The sequence below is a fragment of the Rattus norvegicus genome, chromosome 9, assembly GCF_021556685.1.
Source record: "Rattus norvegicus strain SHRSP/BbbUtx chromosome 9, alternate assembly SHRSP_T2T, whole genome shotgun sequence".
Taxonomy (NCBI): domain Eukaryota; kingdom Metazoa; phylum Chordata; class Mammalia; order Rodentia; family Muridae; genus Rattus; species Rattus norvegicus.
In genome coordinates, this window is record NC_141542.1 from 29,348,570 (window position 1) to 29,372,483 (window position 23,914).

General features: G+C 49.3%; 1 protein-coding gene and 1 long non-coding RNA gene across 7 annotated transcripts in view; both read left to right on the forward strand.

Moving 5' to 3' along the window:
• Window positions 1–23,914, forward strand: part of Bicral (BICRA like chromatin remodeling complex associated protein) — an 84,898-nt gene that overhangs the window by 54,762 nt on the left and 6,222 nt on the right. For all 6 annotated transcript variants that reach the window (NM_001437649.1, XM_087565089.1, XM_087565090.1 and 3 more), the window contains 9 exon segments: window positions 342–390; window positions 470–538; window positions 5,060–6,733; window positions 16,251–16,356; window positions 17,832–17,932; window positions 20,038–20,096; window positions 21,121–21,266; window positions 22,280–22,374; window positions 23,060–23,162. In NM_001437649.1, coding sequence (NP_001424578.1) covers window positions 342–390; window positions 470–538; window positions 5,060–6,733; window positions 16,251–16,356; window positions 17,832–17,932; window positions 20,038–20,096; window positions 21,121–21,266; window positions 22,280–22,374; window positions 23,060–23,162 — 2,402 coding nt within the window.
• LOC148003620 (uncharacterized) lies at window positions 1,520–4,698 on the forward strand. Its single transcript, XR_015629397.1, has 2 exons — window positions 1,520–2,667; window positions 3,431–4,698. It is a non-coding gene; the product is annotated as an uncharacterized LOC148003620 (long non-coding RNA).

Genomic DNA, 23,914 nt, shown 5'->3' on the forward strand with positions numbered 1-23,914 from the left:
CAGCTCTGGGACAGACAGGCAGTTAGTTTTACACACGGGTCATAACACAGCAATCCATTCCTTTTGGTTTTACTTGTTATCTTTTAGTAAGTCTCAGGAAGGACCCAGGGCCAGGGTGTGGCTTAGTTTTAGCATTCTCACCTGAGCAAGATCCTGAGTTCAATGCCCGGGACTGAAACAGTAGGTGCTTTCAGGAGGCAGAGCTGTAGAAATGGTCAGAATGGGGAGATTTTACTCAGGCTAGTACGTCGTTCTCTTTTTGCCTTACTGAAATATCAGCGACATATTTAAATAGAAGTAGCAATATTTACTTGTTTTCCCTCTCTTTTCTTTCTTTCTAGAGACCCACAAGCATTGAACTATTTTCTGCACGGACCTAGCAGTAAATCGGTGAGTGACAATGTCTCAGGCTTGGCTTTCGTTTCTCCACACCCTGCAGTAACTGCCATATTGAATTCCCACTTTGCAGAGCGGCGATGACGTGACGAACGCAGGGTATTCTGCAGCCAATTCTAATTCAATTTTCGCCAACTCCACGGTGAGTGTTGAAAACAGAACCTGCAGCCTTTCTCTCTCAAGGAAACCTAACAGGAGAGACTTTAATTGCCTCCGTAGAGTGCTAAGAATCATTACCTCACCTTGTAATTGACAGGAGAGGAAAAACCCATATGTCAGTGTTCTTCTTGTTATAGGATCAGGCTTTCAAGACACATACCTTAGGGGTTGGGGATTTAGTTCAGTGGTAGGGCGCTTGCCCCTGGGTTCGGTCCCCAGCTCCGAAAAAAAGAAAAGAAAAGAAAAAAAAAAAAAGACACATACCTTGCCAGTTTCTTCTTGTTTTTAACATTTATGTTGTGTATGTGTGTAGGAGGGCTTACGTATGGGCCCATGTGTGTGTGCAGCAGTCAGGAGGAGGACAGACAACCTTGAGCTGGTTGCCTCATTCCACCCAGTGGGTCCCAGGGATCACTTTCAAGCCTTCAGACCTTGTGATGAGCCTTCGCCTACGGAGCTGTCCCTCCAGCCCTGCACTGCCAGCTTTTTAAGGCCTTAACCTCCTGAAATGACAGTGTTGTGATGTGAGGAAGGCGCATGAGAATGTTTAGAATCTTGCTTTAAGGAGACATTTTAATTATAGTTACTTACAAATAATGTTAATCTTAAAACCAAGATAAAGGTGCTGACCACCACTTGCTCGTACAGACTGCATTTGATACTCACAGTACTTGCACGAAGTGGTTTTACCATTAACTCGGTCTTATAGACAAGGAAACCAAGGCCCAGAGAGATTTTTACACAGCCAAGAGGTGCAGCGCTAGGATTCTGACTCAGGCCCCAGCCTCTACAGCCCAGACTATTAAGCTCTAGGCATGTAGACAAGATGGGAAAGTTTAGAGTCTTACTTGGAGATCTTCAGATCCCTGTGTTTAGGGGCTGGGGAAAGGCCTCAAGGTGGGAGCACTTGCTGGGCCAGAAGAAGGACCTGAGTTCAAATCCCCAGGACCCACATAAAACTTCTAGCTGCGGAAGTGCGTCCACCGCAGGGCTGAGGGTCATGACAGGAGCCAGCCCAGCTGCGGCTTCAGTGAGAGGCCCTGGCTCACCGAAGTCAGATAGCATGTGGCAGGCAGCAGGACACCTAGGCCCCTGTCCATGCATACCTAGGCCCACACATGCATACATCATGCATACATCATGACACATACACCATGCACATAGACCATGCACATACACACACACACACACACACACACACACACACACGCGCGTGCGCACACACACCATATATGCACACATACACCATGCACACACAATGAAGAGCTGCTCTTTAAACTTACATGACCTTAATCTTTTCCATTGCGTTCCTCTTCTACACGTGACGGTCTGCTATGGGACTGCCCAAACCTTTGTCCTTCTGACACTCACGAGTTATGCTGATCATAGGTAGGTTTGTAAATCTCAATGATATTCTATTTTCTCAGTAGGAAAACACAATAACAAACTACCTTACAGCGGTTCATAGAGACCACTTGGCTATGTAGTCACCAAACACGGACTCAGCATCATCCCTTACAGCCTTGTGTCCCTCATCTGGGGACCTCGATGGCTTACACAGTCTGTGGACATGCTCAAGTCTTTCGAGTATTTCAGTGGTATTATCTGATCACATCATGTAACGAACCTTGACCTGTTTTGGTGGCTTCAAAGCCTCAGTGCTGATGTCCTGGAAGTCTTGTGACTCAGTGGCCTTTTTATTTGTCTTGGAGCTGGGCACCCATTTCCAGCCGTCATGCATGCTGGGCAAGTGCTCTACCTACTGAGCTGCATCCCCAAACCCCACCCCCAGCCTCGTGAGATGGTGTCTCTCTGTGCAGACCAGGCTGGCCTGGAACTTAGACACCGCCTGCCTCTGCCTCGCAAATGCTAGCACTAAAGGTGCTCCACCACCATCCTGTCTTCTCTTTTAAGGCTGGGCTCATTCTGAGTCCATTATGACCCCCAACTCTCAGCAGTTCCCAGGCTTGACCTTCTACATGCTAGTTGTGGGTGCCGGCCGCCCTGCCTCTCTTCTGCCTTGACACTGCTCCAGAGATCATAACCGCCTGGCTCTCAGTTGCTTTGCTTTTCTTTTTAAAGATGTACTCATTACATATAAGTTCCCCAGGGGTTCCTTCACTGAGTGCTCTTAACCACTGGGCCCTCTCTCCAGCCCCTCAATTGCTCTTCCCACTACCTCTCAAATGGTTCTTTCAGACCTGCCGTGAGGTAGCCCAGCCTTGGCTCTTCTGTCTAATCATCCAGCCATTGATACTCAACCAGCTGAAGACTCAGAACTGCGCAGAGTTTTGCAAATCAGAAGGCTTTTTTCTTTCTTTCTTTCTTCCTTCTTTTTTTTTTTTTTTTTTTTTTTTTGAGACAGGGTCTCTCTCTATAGCCCTATAGACCTATAAGCTGGCTTCAAACTCACAGAGATCTGCTTGCCTCTGCCTCCTGAGTGTTGGGATCTAAAGGTGTGTGCCACCACACACAAGAATACTCGTTCGTTCTTTCATTTATTTCATTTCTTTTGCTTTGTTTGAGACAGGGTTTCTCTGTGTAGCCCTGGTTGTCTTAGAACTCACTCTATACACCAGGCTGGCCCTGAACTCAGAGATCCACCTGCCCCTGACTCCCAAGTGTTGATATTTAAAGGTGTCTGCCACTGCCACCGCCACCACCACTGGACTAGAATGCTTGGTCAGTCTGTTTTTAATTTTCCTTTTCTTTTTGTTTCTTTTTGACTATAGTATAGTACACAGAGCAGAATCACTCCTGAGGGATGAGGGGGCTTGTGGTAGATAGAGTTTGCCTTCATCGTGCATGATGTCTTTGGTTCCTTTTCCAGAACAGCAAGTTAAAACTTTTTTCTAGGCCTGGAGAGATGGCTCAGTGGTTAAGAGCACTGACTGCTCTCCCAGAGGTCCTGAGTTCAATTCCCAGCAACCACATGGTGGCTCACAACCATCTGTAATGAGATCCGATGCCCTCTTCTGGTGTGTCTGAAGACAGCCACAGTGTACTCATATAAATAAAATAAATAAGTAGATAAATCTTTAAAAAACCCTTTTCCTGTCCGTGCCACAGAGGATGGCAGGGCCCTGCAGGTGTCTTAGCTCCTATTACTCTCTTCAGCTTCCCCGCCTGGGTCTGCACTGTGGCCTCCATGCATTGTCTGTTCCCTGGGGGTTCCTTCAGGACATAACTAACACACACATGCATATCTGGGAAGGGGTGGCTTTTCCTTTGGAATTACCCGAGTTTGTTTTTAGTTTGAGATAGTTTTCCCAACTACTAGAGTGTTAATAAGTAAATGTTTATAGGAAGTCAGAAGGGCATTCATTTTACATGGGACTCACTTTGGTCTGCTCTGGTCTTCTGGGGACTGTAGAGATACCTTCTTGGACATCTAGTAGAGTGATACCCAGGGCTCCTCAAACCCATTTTGACTCCTTGGTGTACGGTGGTCTGGATATATACCCCCTGGGCTGAATCCCAATAAAACCTTGGAAACAACCTGAAAAAGTATTTCTGGGAATTCATATCACCGCTGGGGTTGCAGGTTCAATCCTTAGCACCCCCACTCACCCCCTCAAAAAGGAAGGCTAGCTGGCACTGGTGGTACACACCTTTAATCCCAGCGCTCAGGAAATAGGCAGGCGGATGGATCTCTGTGAGTTCAAGGCCAGCCTAGTCTACATAGTGAGTTCCAGGACGCCAGGGCTACAGCGTAAGACTTGCCTCAAAAACAAAACAAGAAACTAGATGTAGACAGGCACATGACATGACTAAGGGCATCTAGAGATCTACTTCTTATCTCTGAGCTACTGGGTCATGCTTTTTTTCCTTTTTGGGGGGCAGGGGTGGGTGGTGGTGGTGTTAACTCACGGAGCTCTCCTGCCTCCAGAGTGCTGGGTTTAAAGGCCTGCGCCAGCATGTCTAGCTTGTCTTTATGTGTGGGACAGAGTCTCACAATGTGGCTCAGATTGGCCTCACCCTGCGTGTCAGCCCAAGCTGACCTCAAATTCCTGGTCATCCCTACTGAGCGTCCGCGCTGAGATAGCACACGTGAGCCTCACCTCAGCTAGGTTTTTGTATGTTCCCTATAAAATCATCTGTCAAAGCAATAGCCATACAGACTAGTCAGTATAACTAAAGAAATAAGACGGGGTTGGGGATTTAGCTCAGTGGTAGAGCGCTTGCCTAGGAAGCGCAAGGCCTTGGGTTCGGTCCCCAGCTCCGAAAAATAGAACCAAAAAAAAAAAAAAAAAAAAAAAAAAGAAATAAGACAGGAGAAAGAAAGTAAGTGGTTTGGAGAAAGCTGTATTTTCCAGGAGGACTGCAGGTTCCAGACCAGCCTGAGCAGTACCTTGTTTCAACATAACAGCAATTATAAAATCAGCATGCCCTGAAACCTTATCATTAAACTTTGTATTTACATTTATTTATTCAGCAGTGGGATTTATGAGTGTCTTTTCTGAAGGTTAGATGTGCCTTGTAACACACTGTTTCTGCTTTTTAGAACGCTGACCCTAAGTCATCCCTCAAAGGTGTAAGTAACCAGCTCGGAGAAGGGCCCAGTGACGGGCTGCCGCTTGCAAGCAGCCTTCAGTTTCTTGAAGATGAACTTGAGTCTTCTCCTCTCCCTGATCTCAGTGAGGACCAACCCTTTGACATTCTTCAGAAATCCTTGCAGGAGGCTAATATCACTGAACAGACGCTGGCAGAAGAGGCATATCTGGATGCCAGTATAGGCTCGAGCCAACAGTTTGCACAAGCCCAGCTTCATCCTTCTTCATCAGCATCCTTTACTCAGGCTTCTAATGTTTCTAATTACTCAGGTCAGACACTGCAGCCTATCGGGGTGACTCACGTGCCTGTCGGAGCATCGTTTGCAAGCAATACAGTGGGTGTACAGCATGGCTTTATGCAACACGTGGGGATCAGTGTTCCCAGCCAGCATTTGCCCAATAGCAGCCAGATCAGTGGCTCCGGTCAGATTCAGTTAATCGGGTCCTTTGGTAATCAGCCTTCCATGATGACTATTAATAACCTAGATGGCTCTCAAATCATATTGAAAGGCAGTGGGCAGCAAGCCCCGTCCAGTGTGAGTGGGGGGCTTCTGGTTCACAGACAGACTCCTAACGGCAACTCTTTGTTTGGGAACCCCACTTCCAGCCCCGGAGCACAGCCTGTCACCGTCCCATTTAACAGCACAAATTTTCAAGCATCTCTACCTGTGCATAACATCATTATTCAAAGGGGTCTCGCACCAAATTCAAATAAAGTCCCAATTAATATCCAGCCAAAGCCGATCCAGATGGGTCAGCAGAGTACATACAATGTGAACAGCCTTGGACTCCAGCAGCACCACGTCCAGCAAGGGATCTCCTTCGCCTCTGCAAGCTCGCCCCAGGGCTCCGTGGTTGGTCCACACATGTCTGTGAACATTGTCAACCAACAGAACACGAGGAAGCCTGTCACCTCACAGGCGGTGAGCAGCGCAGGGGGCAGCATTGTTATTCACTCCCCCATGGGCCAGCCTCACACACCCCAAAGTCAGTTCCTTATACCCACAAGCCTTTCTGTCAGCTCCAACTCGGTCCACCATGTCCAGACTATAAATGGGCAACTTGTTCAGACTCAGCCCTCCCAGCTCATCTCTGGCCAAGTGGCCTCAGAGCATGTCATGTTGAATAGGAATTCTTCTAACATGCTCAGGACCAACCAACCATATGCCGGACAGATGCTCAACAACCAGAGTGCCGCTGTCCAGCTGGTGTCTGGGCAGACTTTTGCCACCTCTGGAAGCCCAGTGATCGTCAACCATGCCTCTCCTCAGATCGTGGGAGGACAGATGCCCTTGCAGCAGGCCTCACCAACTGTGCTACACCTGTCGCCTGGGCAGAGCAGTGTTTCCCAAGGAAGGCCAGGCTTCGCCACCATGGCCTCGGTGAGCAGCATGTCAGGACCTGCTCGGTTCCCCGCCGTCAGCTCAGCTAGTACTGCCCACCCTACTCTTGGGCCTGCAGTACAGTCTGGGGCATCAGGATCAAACTTTACAGGAGACCAGCTGACACAGGCAAACAGAACTCCGGTACCCGTCAGTGTGTCCCACCGTCTTCCAGTCTCTGCTTCCAAATCTCCCAGCACCTTGAGCAGCACCCCGGGGACTCAGCAGCAGTTCTTCTGTCAGGTCAGTGCCAGGCACATGTGTGACAGGGGAGTTCCTGTTGCATTTGCTCAAATACGGTTGTCACCTTAGAGGACATGTACTTAGAACTTAGGGTCTTTGCTTTATGGTTGGCCATTCTTCCTTAGCCACTCTACAGTGAAAATCTGGAATCAAATTGGATTTGGGGCCAGTGAGGTGACCTGAGTCTGACCCCTGGGGCCCACATGGTAGAAGACAGCTGCTCCCCTCGGTGGCCCTCTGACATTGACACACAAGCTGTGCAGGGCTGCTGTATTAGCTTACCGTCTTACCACTGAGATGACACACTAGGACCAAGAGCGCCGTGAGGAGGAGCGGGTTACACTTCACGCCAGAGTCCATAATGAGGGAAGCCAGTGTGGTAATTCAGAGTGGATCCCTGGAGACAGGCTCAGTGCATAGGGCGGAGAAGCACTGCTTCCTGGCTTACTTACTATGGCTTGCTCAGCTAGTTTTTGTTTTGTTTTGTTTCAAGACAGAGTTTCTCTGTGTAGCTCTGGCTGTCCTGTAACTTGCTCTGTAGACCAGGCTGGCCTCAAACTTACTGAGATCCCCCTGCCTCTGCCTCCCATGTGCTGGGATTAAAGGTGTGCACCACTAGGCCCCACTCCTCAGCTAGTTTCTTAACCACCTGCCTAGGGAATGACACTGCCCACAGTGGGCTGGGCCCTCCAACATCAATGGTGAGACAATGTCCCACAGACTTGCCTACAGGCCAGTCGTCTCATGGAAGCCGTTCCTGAACTGGGACTCTCTCTTCTCAGGTGACTCAGCTTTTGTTGACTTCACAAATATTAACTACTATAGTCTGCACTGGGCTGCAGGAGGAGGAGGGCCCTTGCATCTGGTGTGTGTGGTCACGGCTGTTTCTTCTTCGGCGCCGAGCTCCAGAGCCTCCAGCGGCTCTCCTGACTGCTGCTGCTGCTTTTACTTGTTTGTTTCTTAGCACAACTACTTATTTATTTTGGAGGGAGGGATGGTATACACTCATGCCATGAGCACTGTGGGGGTCATAGGAGAGCTGATGGGGCCTCTCCTCACCATGCCTGGGCCCCGGGAAGTAGACTCAGCTCAGACCTGGCAGCAAGCCCCCTGACTGTCTAAGATATCATGAGATATCGCCAGCCCGTGTGTGTGTGTGTGTGTGTGTGTGTGTGTGTGTGTGTGTGTGTGTGTGTACGTATGTACGCATGCGTGCTCCCTAGTCATTCTTTGTCCTCAAGTTTTGGAAAAATACAAAGCTGTTATTTTTTATGGTGTCCCTGGGTTGGGTTACTGTGAGTGAACTCGGGATAATTTTATAATTTTCAGGGCTCTCAGATGTTGAGTCCTCAAGACTCCATGTGATTGGTCTTGTCCTGAAACTGTTAACTCTGAGCACTGGCTGTCTGCCAGGTCTCGCCCTATGCTTCCTTCTGCTGGGGGGAGGGGGGACACCCGTGATCCAGCACTTGGGAGATGGAAGCAAGAAAGACCATCAGGAGTCAAAACTAGCCTTGGCTACATAGTGAACTCGAGGCTACCCTGGGCTACCTGAGACCCAGTTTTTTACAATATAGTAATGCTTGAGACTCTGCAGATACACAGATTTCCCTCAGATGGACTACACTAGTCTAGCCTTCCGCGGCCACTCCTGGCTGTCACTACAGTGTCCCCAGTGGCCACTCCTGGCTGTCACTACTGTGTCCCAGGTGTGACTGTCACTAGAGTGTCCCCAGGTGTGGCTGTCACTACCACAGTGTCCGCAGGTGGGGACTTTTCCATAGCTGTTCTGTACTGATCGTGTTTTCCGGTGGTTTCCCTTCTCCTCTGGTATCATTTATATCCATGGATCCTTGGTGTGTGTTCCAGCACACAGGAGGCTGAGAAGGATTGTCATAAGTTCTATGCAGCCTGGGCCAAGAGTTACAGACCCTGACTCAAACATAGTCTGTACGACGATAAAATACAGATTGGTACCAAATAGTCACGCGCTCATCACCAGTCTGCCGGTCCCCATCTCCCCAGGCCCCATTCTTTTTTTTTTCTTTTTTTTTTAAAGATTTATTTATTTATTATATTTAAGTACACTGTAGCTGTCTTCAGATACACCAGAAGAGGGCATCGGAACTCTTTACAGATGGTTGTGAGCCACCATGTGGTTGCTGGGAATTGAACTCATGACCTCTGGAAGAGCAGTCGGGTGCTCTTAACTGCTGAGCCATCTCTCCAGCCCCCCAGGCCCCATTCTTGCTAGACCTTTAGATTCCCTGTGACACAGCCTCTGTACTTAACGTGACATGGCTACACAGGCTGTTCTCTGAAGCACTGTGGACACTGCACTCCATTATGCAACTTGAGATAGTACATATGATCTGCTTTATTTTTATTATAATTGATTATCTTCACCTATAGCTTCGCCATTTCCCCTCCCCCCCAAGTGGGGGGAGCATATGGCTGACTCCCCAATTCCTTGTATATGAAGCTAACAAGAAGCCTCTCCTAGAAGCTTCAGAATAGTTTTTTGTGACTTTCTCAGGATGAGGGGAGTAGGTCGTTGGTATCTTGTCCAGGGTGTTCCTCTGGAGGTTTTGGGAACTCCGTCCTGCAGTGAAGGGATGCGGGCAGAGCTTTGGGGGCAGCACGCACTGCAGGGCAATAACTAGGTCACCAGCCGTTAAATCCATGGCACCAAGAGTGACTCCACTTGAGAATTGCTGCGTAAATTTTCTATAGAAATCCCAGACTATTGTAATGAACAAAACAAAACAAAACAAAACAAACAAAACAAAACAAACAAAAAAAAACCCCCGCCATTATCAGAAGTATGTACTGTGTATGTTTGTTAAAGTTTTAACTTAGCAAATGTTTTTTAAAGATTTGCCTTATTACTTTTAACTTGTTGATGTGTGTGCTTGTGTAGGGATAGGTATATGAGCACGGGTGCCTGAGGTAGCTGGAGATGCCCGTCCCCTGGAGCTAGAGTTGCAGGCAGTTGTGAGCCAACGAGGTGGATGCTGGGAACTGAACTCTGGCCCTCTGCAAGAGCAGTCAGTGCCCTAAACTACTGAGCCAGCTCTCCAGTCTCATCATCCAGCACTTAATAACATATATGGTTAATAGTATGGACCAGTGAGAGAGCTCAACAGTTAAGTAATGGCTAAGCAAGCCTAGCTACCTGAACTGATCCCTGAAACCCATGCAAAGGTAGAAGGAGGGGAGGGCCATTCCACAAAGATGTCCTCTTACCTCACACATGCACACTGGCACACATGCACACCAGCCCACACGTGCACACACGTAATAGTCATATACTTTTAATTGTTAACACCCAAGAGGACTGCATTTCTTGGTGTTGGATCAGTGTGGGTAGGTCCTTAGCCTGCTCCAGACGCTCACAGAGAACAGGATGTTCACTCCCCTGCTTTCCAGCCACCACTTGCTTAACGGAGCCTGGAGCCTGGGCTGAGTCTGCTTCCCACTCTCTAGAATGCAGAGACTGCAGAGCCACAGAAACTGGAAGGCAACAGGAAACTGTTCCCCTGCTGTTTCCCACAGCCCAGACTCTGCAGTGTCTGTGTTACTTGTACTAAGGGTCTGCGTGCCTGTATGGTGTGCACAAGAACAAACACATTTTCCTCTGCACCACCTCAGTCCTTTATAAACACTGACTGTGCCTGTAACTTCTTCAGCACCCTCTGAGAACAGGGGCTTCCTGACTTTCGTGTTGTTACTGCCCCAAGAGATTTAGCGCTAAGTCAAATAATGTTAGATTTCTTTGAGTAAAGACATTAATACACTTTACAATAGATTTCCACCCAGAATTCAGATGTTGTTTGCTCATTGGTGGTTTATACCTTCAACCCAGTGGTTAAGAGCACTTGCTGCTCTTACAGAGTTCGATTCCCAGCACCCCCCTGGGACAGCTCACAACTGTTTATAACTCCAGTTCCAGGGGGGGGCTCTGACGTTTCTACCCTGGAACCCACTCTATAGACAAGGCTGGCCTTGGGTTGGGGATTTGGCTCAGTGGTAGAGCGCTTGCTAGGCAAGCGCAAGGCCCTGGGTTCGGTCCCCAGCTCCGAGAAAAAAAAAAAAAAAAGGCTGGCCTTGAACTCAGAGATCTGCCTGCCTCTGCCTCCTGAGTGCTAGGATTAATTTTAAGTCATACACCATATTCAGCCCCACTTCACCCCCCCCCCAAATCAGCATTTTTGAAAAGACTTGAGGTCCTGCACGGTAGCTCAGTAGGTAACGGTACAATCTCTGGAATTCACACATTGGAAAGAGAGAGCCTAGTCCCAGAAGTTGTCCCTCTGATCACCACACACGTGTAGCATGTCCTCCCCATACCCCACAAATGTAAAAATAAATATTTGGACAAAGTAGATAAACCAGCGTAATAAGCCTGAATCTTGAGCCAGTGATTGGGTGTGGCCCAGAGGAGCTCCTGGCCCCGACTGTTCATCTGTGCCTCCCAACTCTGTCCCAGTCCAGACAGTCAGGTGCACACCTCCAATATCCTTCTTTCCTTCCCCTCGATGCTCCAGTTGCCCCAAGGGGTGAGCCGCTGGGGCCCCTCACACAGGCCCTCCACCCTGACAGGTTTCCTACTGCACTAAGCACTTCTCCCTGCTGAAGGCTTGGTTGGGAATGCCTTGCCTCAAACTGAGACCCAGTCATCCTCCATGAGCCCCTTGAGCCGAAGCCTTTACGCTGTCTTCTGACTGGATCAAAATGTCAGTGACCAAGCCAAAACTATGATAGGGCCAAACCTTTTCAGAGCTCCAAAAGATTTAGTAGATCTAAAATTCCTCAAGACCCATGAGCCAGCATGCACCCACCCTCATGGCCTTGGGTGTGAGGGTGCAGGTGCGAGCGACCTGAGTTCTGTCCTGGTCTCCAGCCCTGCCTCTCTCCCATCCCTACTCCCTCCTGCCTCCTGTGTCTGCAGATGTCCAGCTAGACGGACTTGCTTTCTCCTCCCTTTTAATAAGCTCAGGCTGGCTTCACACTCACAGAGATCCACCTGCCTCCTCTTCCCCACAGCTGACAGACACTACCACGTCCAGCTTGAGACTCTTCTGTGAAAATCTCTCAAACATTCTCTCCATGAGTGAAGAGATATTGACAGTAACCAAGACAGTGCTGGGACTTGAACAGATTATTTTTAATCCTTTCCTCGAAGCTGCACATAAGCAGCCCTGTGACAGTCCCACAGCACAGAGGAGGAGGAGGGCCGCTAGGTATCTTCCCCTCTCCCTCCCTTCCCACAGTCACTCTGCAGCAGGCTGCAGGTAGCCCTCCTGGGGAAGTAGGCGTTTGGGAGGAAGCCCAGCCAGTCATCCTTGCCTATGCCCTGTCAGTAGGCAGCTGTGGCTAAGCCTGTCTTCAGGTCAGGAAAAGCAGAGCTTAGCTGTGCAGTAGAGGCGTCTGGGGGACATTCCTGCCCCCCTTATCCCCACAAATTCTGATTTCAACAGCCTGAAGCAAGCACTTCAGGCACCAGCATTTTCCAGAAGCTCCCAAGACATGCCAAAGTGCAGCTCGGGTGGAGGGCATAGGGCCAGCCATTCCCACAGTCGGCACAGCCCTATGTCTATCATTAGACATAGATGTGTTCCTTGTCAGAGTGATTGATGTGCCTTCAGCCTTTCCTCACAGCTCGATTCCACAACACTAATCCTCCTAAACCCTTTGCCTGGTGACCTGAGCCAGGTCCTCTGGGAGCTACCCACTCCTAAGAGGAGACACACATCGCTGGCCTACACTCAAGGTCTCTGGTCCCCTATGGTCCTCTGAGTAGACGGGACACATGGTGCTTGTGAACCTATGCTCTGGTATCAGTCTTCCGCTTCCCATCCTGCTTCAGCAGCCCTCCTCCCTGTGCTCCCACCCAGAGACCCGCTGGGAGTTCAGAGACTGTTTTCCTTTCCTCTGGAATCTCTTCACCTGTTGTTCTTGTCATTTGTACTGACCACTAAGCACATGACCCCACTTTGTACTCAGCACGGAGCACTGCCACACGTCAGGCACTAGAACATAAAGCCTTGTTCCAGGATCAGTGAGAAGCCAGTCTACACACACTGTGTCCCAAATGGACATGTGTTAGGATGGGACAGCAAAGAAGACAGTGCTGACTGGCCGAGGACTGTCCACTGTTTATTATGAGAGAGTGCGGCCGCACATGCCACAGGGAGGATGCAGATCAGAGGACCATTCGCAGGAGCCGGTTCTCTTCTCCCCTCCCAAGCCCCAGGGACCCAGGGACCACACTCCGGTTATCAAGCCTGAGGGCAGGAGCCCTCACTTGCTGAGCCTTCTTGCTGGCTGCTGATCTGGGACCTTCCAAAGGGCAGCAGAGGCCAACAAGACAGAGGGTCTGGGTGGGGACTGGTCCAGAAAGGAGAAATCACAAGTGAAAGCCAGGAAGAGAAGATGGCGTGAGCTGTGGGCAAGGAAAGCAAGTCCAGGAGATAAGATGTGGGGTGGGAAAGGTGTGTCAGGTGCCTATCCTGTGGGTCTTAGAGGTCAAAGCCGAGTTACGCCAGATGAGCATGCAATCCCAGCACTCAGGAGGCAGATGCAGGCAGATGTTGTTGAGTTTGAGACCAGCCTGGTCTACATAGGACAACCAGGGCTACCTAGTGAGATCCTGTCTCAAAAGCAAACAAAACAACCAGTGTCATGGACCAAGTGTGGACACACACCTGTGTGCAGTCCAGGTGTGGACACACACCTGTGTGCAGTCCTGACTCTTAAGAATTGGCAGGTAGAGACCAGATCAGGAGTTCAAGGTTAGCCTTGGCTACAAAGCAGGTCTGAAGCCACCGTGGACTTTGTGAGACCTTTCTCAAAAAATCCCAAAGAAGCCAACACATTAACTTAAGTATGAAGTAGTGAGGACCGTGCTAGCCTTGGAGTGGTGGACATGGCGGTAAGTCCATGGAATCCAACAGTGGAGTGAGAGCTCATGCATGGCTACCATGCGTGGTTGAGGAGCAAGGATGGCACAGATCCTGACAGTGACATTCAGGTTCCCTGAGGGAGAGAACAGAGCATTCTTACTTCTAGAGAAGTTCCTGAGTCTCAGGTGTGCTCATTCAACCTGAGGAAGCCAAAGGACAGCTGGTATTAAACAAGCCATAAAAGTGAGGGCCTACGTATGGACGCAAAGGAACTGATGGAGCAGTGTGTACACTATAATTGAGGCTGTCATAGTGACGGGGATGAACGGGGAGTTTTGTAGGTATAGAAGTAGAGCTCCTGAAGACCTAGACACTTGGGACACTGGTGAAATAACTTCTTTTTGTAGGTAGAGAAGGAGTAGAGCTCCTGAAGACCTAGACCTTGGGACACTGAGGCCAGCCTGGGCTTTACAATGAGGCCCTTTCTCAGAAAAACAGAAGGGCTGGAGAGATGGCCCAGTGGTTAAGAGCACTCGCTGTGTAAACACAAGGGCTGGGGGCTGGGCTCTCCAGGTGGGGAGCCTAAAGTCCAACACATGCTGACATTGAGGGGTGGAAACTACAGGATGGCTATGATGCAGCCCAGAGAACTCCAGCCTTGGAGCAACAGGCCAAGAGTGACAGGAAAGACACCTGCCACCCTCTTCTGGCCTCTAAGTTTATGTACAGACATGCACACCATGTGTACACAACCATGCACTTGCATACACACAGACTCACTCATACACACACACACAACACACACACAAACACACACACACACACAGTATCACTAATTGATTTTGTGGGGCTTTTGTTTGTTTTAGTTGTTTGGCTTTTGTTTGTTTTAGTTGTTTGTTTTCATTTTCTTGAGACAGGGTTTCTCTGTGTAGCCCTGGCTGTCCAGGAACTCACTCTGTAGACCAGGCTGGCCTCAACCTCAGAAATGCCTGCTTCTGCCTCCTGAGTGCTGGGATTAAAGGTGTGCCACCACCACCTAGCATAAGTCAACAGTTTTTAAAGGGGAACCAGGCTGGAGAGATGACTCAGTAAAGAGCCCTACCGCCCTTGCTGAGGACCTGAGATTGCCTTCCAGCAGCTCAGCTGGGGTCAGCTCACAGCCACCTATAACCCCAACTGCAGGCCGTCTGACAGCTCTGGCTTAGGTGGACACTGACTTATATGCAAGATGCACATGTACATAATTTAAAATAAGATACAACTTTTAAATAAATAAATGTGGAAAATACACATACATGCATGCATTCATACATACATTCATACATACACACATTCATTCATACATACATAGTATATGAATATATATTTATAGAGAGGGGGGGGGAAGTGTGGTCGTAGGCATGGACAACTTAGAAACAGAGGCTCCTGACAGGGTGGGAGCTGTGAAGATCAGGAGTCAGGGAAACTTTTGTTTGCTTTTGCTTTAAAAACAGTATCTGGGGATTTGGCTCAGGGGTAGAGCACTTGCCTAGGAAGCGCAAGGTCCTGGGTTCAATCCCCAGCCCCGAAAAAAAGAAAAAAGAAAAAAAAAAAAAAAAAAAACAGTATCTGTCTTACTCTGTAGCCCAGGCTGGACTGCAAAATTTCTAGGAGGATCTCTAGTATCTCAGGCTGGTCTTGAGCTGGCTGAGTAGCTGATGACCTTGAACTTATGATCCTCCTGTTTCTCCCAAGGGCTAAAATCAGTGTGCCATTTTCTAGGGTTTATGCACTGCTGGAGTCAGAACCCAGGGTTCTAATAAGGCAAGCGCTCTTATTAACTGATCCGTATCACTGGTCTGTCACAATATTTGTCTTAATCAGTGTTTTATTGCTGTGAAGAGACATGATCACAGCAATGCAGAAGCGCGGAATCGGGACTGAGATTCAGTCCACTGACATCTTGGTGGGGAAGTTTGGTGCCATGCAGCAGGCATGGTGCACCTACAGGCAGTGGGAAGAGACAGAAATTTTAGGCAGGGAATGGGCTTTTTGGAACCTCCAAGCCTACCTCCGTGACACATGTCCAACAAGGCCCCATCTGAGAAGTTATTTCTCTACTGGTGGAATGAGCCAATTCGAGCCAGATTGGATTATATGAAATGCAGGTTTATTGGGAAGCTGGTCCCAAGGACCAAGGTGGTGGGGGGCAAAGGGGGGATCACCATGGGAAGAAGGGGGTGGGGAAGAGAGAAAGAAGGGTTTGCACACAAAGAGAGAAGACAGCAAGAAGGCTAGGAAATCAAAGGTCTGGATTCTTTCTCAGGGAGGAAAAGCCCAGCCCCTGGAGGGAAGTCTGCTTTGATATGTAAAATATGCACCTCAGGCCTTGTCCCAGGTCTGAAATCAAATACTCGTGCTCTCCATGGTGACCAAGTGGACCTTTGGGGGTCCGTTCTCATTCAGACCACCATAGTCTTTAAACGAATCAGAGCCAGAGGGCTTGTTGTCGGTCCTACACAGTGCATACACAAGGGCAAATCACTCATATACGTGAAATAAATCTTTTAAAAAGTAATCTATTAGGACTTAAAACAATACATTAACATCCTTCTTGGTTCTTTGTTCTACAGGCTCCGAAGAAGTGTTTGAACCAGACCGCCCCCATTCCCACGTCCAAGACCACAGACAGCCTGCGGCAACCACAGATCCCTGGGCTCTTGAGCACAGCACTGCCAGGTGAGGAGCCTGCTGCAGATAACCCTGCAGTCTGCCCGTCTTCCCACGCTGGAGCACACTCTGCCCACGCTGGAGCACGCTCTGCCCACCTCCGTTTTCAGTGGTTCTGTTTGAATCTTGCCTAATCACTGAGTTCTCCCTGATAACTCCTTTCCTCTGTTCCCTTCCCACCCAGAGAATAGAGTGTGGCCCTGTGGCTGCAGGGTACCATTAGTTATGACAGTAAGTTACATAGAGAAATGTGCCTCTGAGGAGGGATGAGTCCTGGCTATGCAAGGCACACAGCTTTGTGACTATCCCCACGTGTGCGTGCATGCGTGCGTGCGTGTGTGTGTTTGTAGGCTGTATCCTGTCTTAAGGCCCTTACCACCTGCTGGACTCCATCCATACTGAGTACAAGCAGCCTTTTGACTAGGATGAGTGTAGCGACTGACTGTTCTTACCAGCTCGACACATGGTTAAAAAAAAGGCTCTAGAGCTCCCTTCCAGCAGGTGTATTTTTGGGCTCCCATTTGAGGTTTAATAATTAAGACCCAGAACATCTGTACAGGATAAGTCTGTTGGCCTGTTTGCTGGGGCAGTCTCTTAGCCAGCCCCTAACTTAATCTGGCTTTGTGCCTCTCCACCTTGCCTGCCTCCCTGCCCTGTTCCACTCTGCTTCTGTCCTGCCTGCTTCTCTTCCTCCTTTGTCAACCCAGTCATTCAGCCCCAGACTCAGCCTTCTGATCTAGTCTTTAAAAAACCACACTCCTGATCCATCCAGTCTGAACCAGTCAGCAGCCAGATGGCCTTCTCTGTCCACGCCCTTTGCCTGTCAGGGCTGCGTGACCTTTATCCCTGCTGCTTGCTTTTTCAAGTGGTGGTAGTCTCCAGGAATCATCTTTTAGGCTGGTGAGGAAGAACTGTCCTCTACATATAGAAAACAGTTACTGAGCCATAAAAATGACAATACCAAGTTTCCTGCCATCACTGGACTCTGCCCGCACAGCCTTGAGCAAGTGAAAACACTGAGACACACCTACCCTGCCATTTGATACAAAGTGTGGTGCCTGGGTGGGTTATGACATGACAGATACAGGCTGACGTGTATCTGTCAGAGGGAGACGAAGTTCTGTCACTACCTGGGATTAAGTTGGTTCTATTACCCAGCCAGAGTTTAATAGTGCCTACCTCTGCCTCCACAGCCGAGAGACCGGTGTCCCCCACTCCCGTCCTCCCAACAGGTATTCATCCAGAAATTCTCTCAGACTGGTTGTGGTGATCTAGCCCTTTCATCTCTGCACTCTGGAGGCAGAAGCAGGACAGGTCTCTGTAAATTCAAAGTCAGCCTGGTCTGCTCAGCAAGTTCCAGGCCAGATGGGGGTAAAAGTGAGACCTCGTATCAAAAAAAAAAAAAAAGGAAAGAAGAAAAAAAAGAACTGCCTTTCGGAACACATGCTGGATCTGACTTCCGTCTTCTGTGTTCATTCTAACAGGACAGGATTGTGGAAGCAAAATTATGCCAGCACCCTTGGGGACCACACAGCCACAGCAGGAAAACTCAGTTGGATCTTCCCCGAGCCAGACAGCCGTGCAGGTAGGAAACTGTTTGCAGGCGCCATTCCTGACTGGTAGGCAGAGTGTGCGGTCTCAGGAGGCTTGGTGGTTGGTATCGAGCACAGTGCACACCACCAGTCTGCCTCCAAGCACTTGTCACAGTGTGGATGCTGAAGACCTTCCCCGGGCCAGGCCTGGTCACGTCCTTTCCAGGATGTATCTCTCACAGCTGTTCCTGATGTGTTTATGTATGGTGCCTTGTGAACCCATCATAGATTACGATGTAGAGCACTTGCCTAGTATGGGCAAGGCCCTGGGTTTAATGCCTAGCCATGCACACCAGTACCCTACATATATTAAATGGACATATGGATGGATGGATAGATGGATGGACAGATGGATAGATGGATGTGCTTGCTTGATTATGAGTTGTTCTAGCTAGTTTTCTCAATTTGGCACAGCTTAGAGTCATCTGAGACAGAAGCCTTGAGGAATTGCCTAGAGATGAGGTTTCCTCTCTGTAAAGTGAGCATGTCTGTAAGAAACTCTCTTTAACTGTCATAGTCGACAGAGGGTCCATCCCACTATGAGTGCCACCATTTTCTGGGCAGGTAAACCTGGGCTGTTTAAGAAAGCTAAGTCTGGGGGCTGGGGATTTAGCACAGTGGTAGAGCGCTTACCTAGGAAGCGCAAGGCCCTGGGTTCGGTCCCCAGCTCCGAAAAAAAGAACCAAAAAAAAAAAAAAAAAGAAAGCTAAGTCTGAGCCTGCGACTGAAGAAGAGACCAGCAAGGAGTGTCTCTTCACGGCCTCTGCTAGTTTCTTCCCTGACTTCCTCCACCTATGGGCCTTAACCTGAGACTGTAAGCCAAAGAAATGCTTTTCTCCCCAAACTTGCTTTTGATCAGAAGTCTTACCACAGCAGCAGAAAGGAAACAACAGACCTATAGCTCAGTGGGAAAGCACTTGCCGAGACTCTACACCCTTGGGATTGAGTCCCAAGAGTGCAGGACACACACACACACACACACACACACACACACACACACAGAGAGAGAGAGAGAGAGAGAGAGAGAGAGAGAGAGAGAGAGAGAGAGAGAGAGAACAGTAGCCAGCATGTGCTAGCCACTTAAAACACTGCACTCTTAAGGCTGCAGATTATAGAGCTTTGAAAGCAAAATCCTGGACGGAAAGCAATTAAGGAAGGAAGGTTCGGTCCGGCTCCCTGTTGCAGAGGGTGGTCTCTGGCAGGGACATGCTGATGGCCGCAGTGGGAAGCAGCTGGCCGGGTTGTGTCTTCAGCCAGGAAACTGAAAGTGGCAGTGCCCACTTACCTCCTTGTTCACTCCATGGGAAGATGCCACCTGTAGTCGGTGGCTCTCCGCTCACTCACAAGGTGTAATCAGTAATTAACCCTTACCTGGTGAGCACATGTCCCAGGGTTCGATCCCTGGCACTCCACAAAGGAAAATCAGAACAGTTGCCATGGCAGAGGGGTTCCTGTCCCACAAACCGGGACCAACCTGACTTATATGAGCTCCAGGACAGCCAGGGGTCACAGCAAGGCAAGGCTAACTCAAAAACAAACAAGTGTGCCTGTTCATGGTGATAGGGGAGGGTTGGGGTTTTGTTTGTTTTTATATAAGGACCAGTCATGAATGCACGAAAGAAGCCATTTCTGTAGCTGTTGGACCCAACTTTGTACTGTGTAAAATCTCAAGGCATTCCAGACTGCTAGTCTTAAAAAGGCAGGAAAGCCGCCTCGTGTTTACCTCTCTAAGACCTTAGTTTCTTACCCTAAATTTGTTGATCAATAGCTTAATAAAAGTTGCTAGCTGGGCAGTGGTGGCACACATCTTTAGTCCCCGCACTGGGGATGCAGAGGCAGGCAGATCTCTGAGTTCCAGGACAGCCAGGGCTACACAGAGAAGCCCTGTCTTTGAAAACAAAAACTAAAGTTGCTGCCCGGCTGTCGGTAGCCATACCTGGTTCTCTGTGTTACTAGGAAGTGGGTGTGCTTGCTGGTCTCTGTCTTTAGCAGGATGCATTTTGAAGTCTTTGTTGACAGATAATGGGAAACACTTGGAGGACAGTAACCTTTCCCTGTAAGTATATTTTGTGATTATTTTTTCCTGTGTTTTCGTTAGGTGGACAGTCATTCAGGACAGAAGAGGCCTGCTGCCAAACAGCTGACTAAAGGAGCTTTGTGAGTTGTTTCCATTCCTTTTTCCTCAGAGTACCTCAGGGCTGTGTTCACTAAACACTACACACCTCACTCACAGCGCTTGAGTTTCTCCTCCTTTTAAAAATGTACTTCAAATGACAGACCAGCCAGGGCTACAATTTTTTTTTTCTTTTTAAGGAATTTGAGAGCTGGGCAATGGCTTAGTTGGCAAATTCGGACCAGAGTTCAGTCTCTGACGTATGGAAAACAAGCCATGCACAGCAGCCAGCCAGCTCCTCTAATCCCAGGCTGGGAGGCGAGCATAGGTGGGTCCCTGGGAATCTCGGCTGGCCGAGCCTGTTAGCCAGGTCCAGGCCACTTAGAACCTGTTTCAAAAAACAAGGCAGTGATCGGGTCCTCACGAGATGGCCCAGCAAGTGATAGCCAGAGGTGGCTCAGATTGTGCAGCCCACAGGGTAGAAGGACAGAGCCGACTCCTGCAGGCTGCTCTCTGGCCTCTACGTGTGCGGGCTGTGGGGCTTAACACATGCTCGCACAGGAAAAGAGGCGGGGGTACTGATTCACTTTCAACACCTTTTCCTATAGTTTGCTTTCACCAGGACCCGTAGATGAGATAAAGTACACTCTTCCTTTATTCTTTTTTTTTTTTTTTTTTTTTTTTTGGTTCTTTTTTTCGGAGCTGGGGACCGAACCCAGGGCCTTGCGCTTCCTAGGTAAGCGCTCTACCACTGAGCTAAATCCCCAGCCCCATCTTCCTTTATTCTTGAAGTGAGTCCCTGTCTTTAGAGGCAGAGGCTCTCTGGAGAGACGGTTTGTATGTAAATTAGTGGTGTTGGCCTGAGAGTTGCTAGCCAGTGGTCAGCCATTGCGTGGTCTCTCACACACTGAGACCTGGTGGAAAAACTACTGGTTTTGAGGTCAGGGTCATAGCTCAACAACATACAGAATAAAAACGTACTACAGAAACGGCACCGTTGATAAATATCTTGACCTATGAGTTTCCTAACGTGGCCTTAGCTGAACACTCACTGTTTCCCTCTTAAAGCATCCTCCAGCAGTTACAGAGGGACCAAGCCCATGCTGTGACACCGGACAAAAGCCAGTTCCGATCACTGACTGACACCGTGCAGAGACTGCTCTCCTACCACGTGTGCCAAGGCTCCATGCCCACGGAGGAAGACCTGAGCAAAGGTGAGCAGCACAGTCCGGAAACACAGTGTGGCACCCTGCCTGGGACGAGTCTGCCCATCACAGGCATGGCTTGTCTTCTGTTACTCGATACCCCAGCCCGAGGGTAAGGTGCAACTTGTTCCTAACAGTCCCAGAACGGCATCTCCAAAGGCAGTGCCTTGCTCGCACAGGGGCAGCAGTGACTGGGAGGCACAGTTGAGGCTGCTGACTATATAGGTCGTGTGGCATTGTACCAGGGACTTTGCAGTGCAAATGACCTCCACCTTAGCTGTTGCACAGGTTAGCAGCTCCCTGAGGTCCCCAGCAAGTCTGAATGTCTGAGGACCAACAGTTTTGGGAAACCAACAAGAAAGTTAAGAACCACGGAGAACCCCGCCCACCCCAGTCCCTTTACCTGTTTGTTCTGTGAATAAGTCCAGTAGTAGGGACTTGGTGCTACCCTGCTTTCCCCCCCATCTGCCAAGCTCTCCATGATGTCATCTTCCTCCACTGTCATGGTCTTGATCCTCCCAGGACCTCTGATTTCCTGACACACTGGGGCTTCCTAGGAGGGCTGGTGAGTGGCTTCCAGACTCAACAGCAAATATTTGGAAGATTCTAGGAAGAGTGGATGGGGAGTTGTAACTTTTCCTGAGAGGTCATGACGTGCCAGGTGTCGTGGCCTGGTTTGTGTGTTCTCAGCCCAGTCTTCACCGTTTCCACTCTTCCTGTCACTGCTTCCGCGAAGGGACAGAGGCTTCGGGAACTAGCCCATCAGCCAGAGGGTAGAGCCCATTGCTCTTTCTTCCCGGCCCCCCTATAGCAGCTTCAACAGTTAGAGTGCGTTCCCTTACTACATGCCGAGCAGGAACCCCAGGCATCTGCAGGCGGCTTACGCAAGGTGCTAGTCCTCTCTAAGAAGGAAGCTTGCTGCACATTGGCTGGAGTGAGTCTGTATCAGTCTCGGGAACAGAGGGCCAGCCAGTCTATGGATGATTCTCCCTTACTGTTTTCTCCCTGCATTTTTTTTAAAGTGGACAGTGAATTTGAAGAAGTCGCCACTCAGCTCCTCAAAAGGACCCACGCTATGCTGAACAAATACAGATCCCTGCTCCTCGAAGACGCCATGGTAAACATGTGCTTCCCAGCATGGCTGCCTGCGCAGCTCAGCCAGCCCCAAGGCACTGAGAAGGAAAGGCCCAGGACTTCACACCCGGGGCACAGTTTATAAAGCAGAAATGTTTAAGGTTGAAGGAAAACTGCACACTTGGCCATCACTGTGAGGGACAGCAGTTAATGTCACTTACGGCCATTTCTGATACAGAATTTCTGAACCATCACAAGAGACTCCCTCACCAGGCATGGTGGCACACACTTGTATTCCCAGCCCTCAGGAGACAGAGGCAGATGGAGCTCTGTGAATCCAAGGCCAGCCTGGTTTGCATAGTAGTGAGTTTGAGGGTAGCCAAGATTACATAGTGAGACCCTGTCTCTAAAGATTAGCTCTGTTGTTTGAGAAGGGCTCCGCAAGCACAGCTGGGCATGGCTGCCCATACCCACAATCCCAGCAGTCAGGAAGCTGACGCACGTGATGGCCACAAGTCGAAGGCCAGCCTAGGCTCCATGAGACCCTTGTAAAACAACAGCAAATGTGATAATAGTATTCGGTGTGTAGAGCATCGGGTAGCAGGGGGCTTGAGAGCATGTGGACGCCATGCTCCCTCTCACTTACCCTGCTCCATTCCGTCCCCAAACCCAGAGCTTTGAATCACGCAGTCAGAGCTTCTGAAGTGACTGTCCCCTCTCCTTTTCAGAGGATCAACCCCTCTGCAGAGATGGTGATGATTGATAGGATGTTCAACCAGGAGGAAAGAGCTTCCCTGTCACGGGACAAGCGTCTGGCGCTCGTAGATCCTGGTAAGAATCATCAGGGTACAGGTAGGGTACAGGTAGGCTGTGACAGTTCCCCAGCAGAGTGGGAAGTTGTGTGAACCAACCTTTGGTGAGTCCAAAAGGTAGAAGGTGAATTCTGGGGACACACTTGAGTATATGTGAATATACCAAGAATGATTCTAGTCCACAAAATCCAAACTGGAATTTTCATTCAGTTAAGTGTCTGGTTTTCCCCCGTTAAACTTCAAATCCCGTCTTTCTAGTCTTTGAGAACTAAATTAAGCCAGAAGCTTCTCAGTACATAAGGAAAAGCCCTTGTTTGCAGGCCGCAGTTAGAAACATCAGGGAAGCAAGTCCCTGATTATGAGCCAAGTACTTTTCCCTTATCCCACCAGGGTCCCACCTCCTGCATACTTTCAATTTTCCCCACCCATAAGGTCTGGCTTTGGAGCCCAGGCTATCCTTGAACTCATGGCCTCCCAAGTGCTGGGATGAAAGTTGTGAGCGCTCAGCTCCAAGTCTGCCCTTTTAAATGCTTATTTTAAATCTTTTTCTATTTCAGTTCTTAAATGATATATTTATTGATTGGTTGCTTGGTTAATTTAATATATGTGAATACACTGTCACTGTCTTCACACACACCAGAAGAGAGCATCAGATCTCATTACAGATGGTCGTGAGCCACCACATGGTTACTGGGAATTGAACTCAGGACCTCTGAGCCATCTCTCCAGCCTGCAGAGGGAGCTTCCTCTCTCTGAGCCACCTCACAGGCC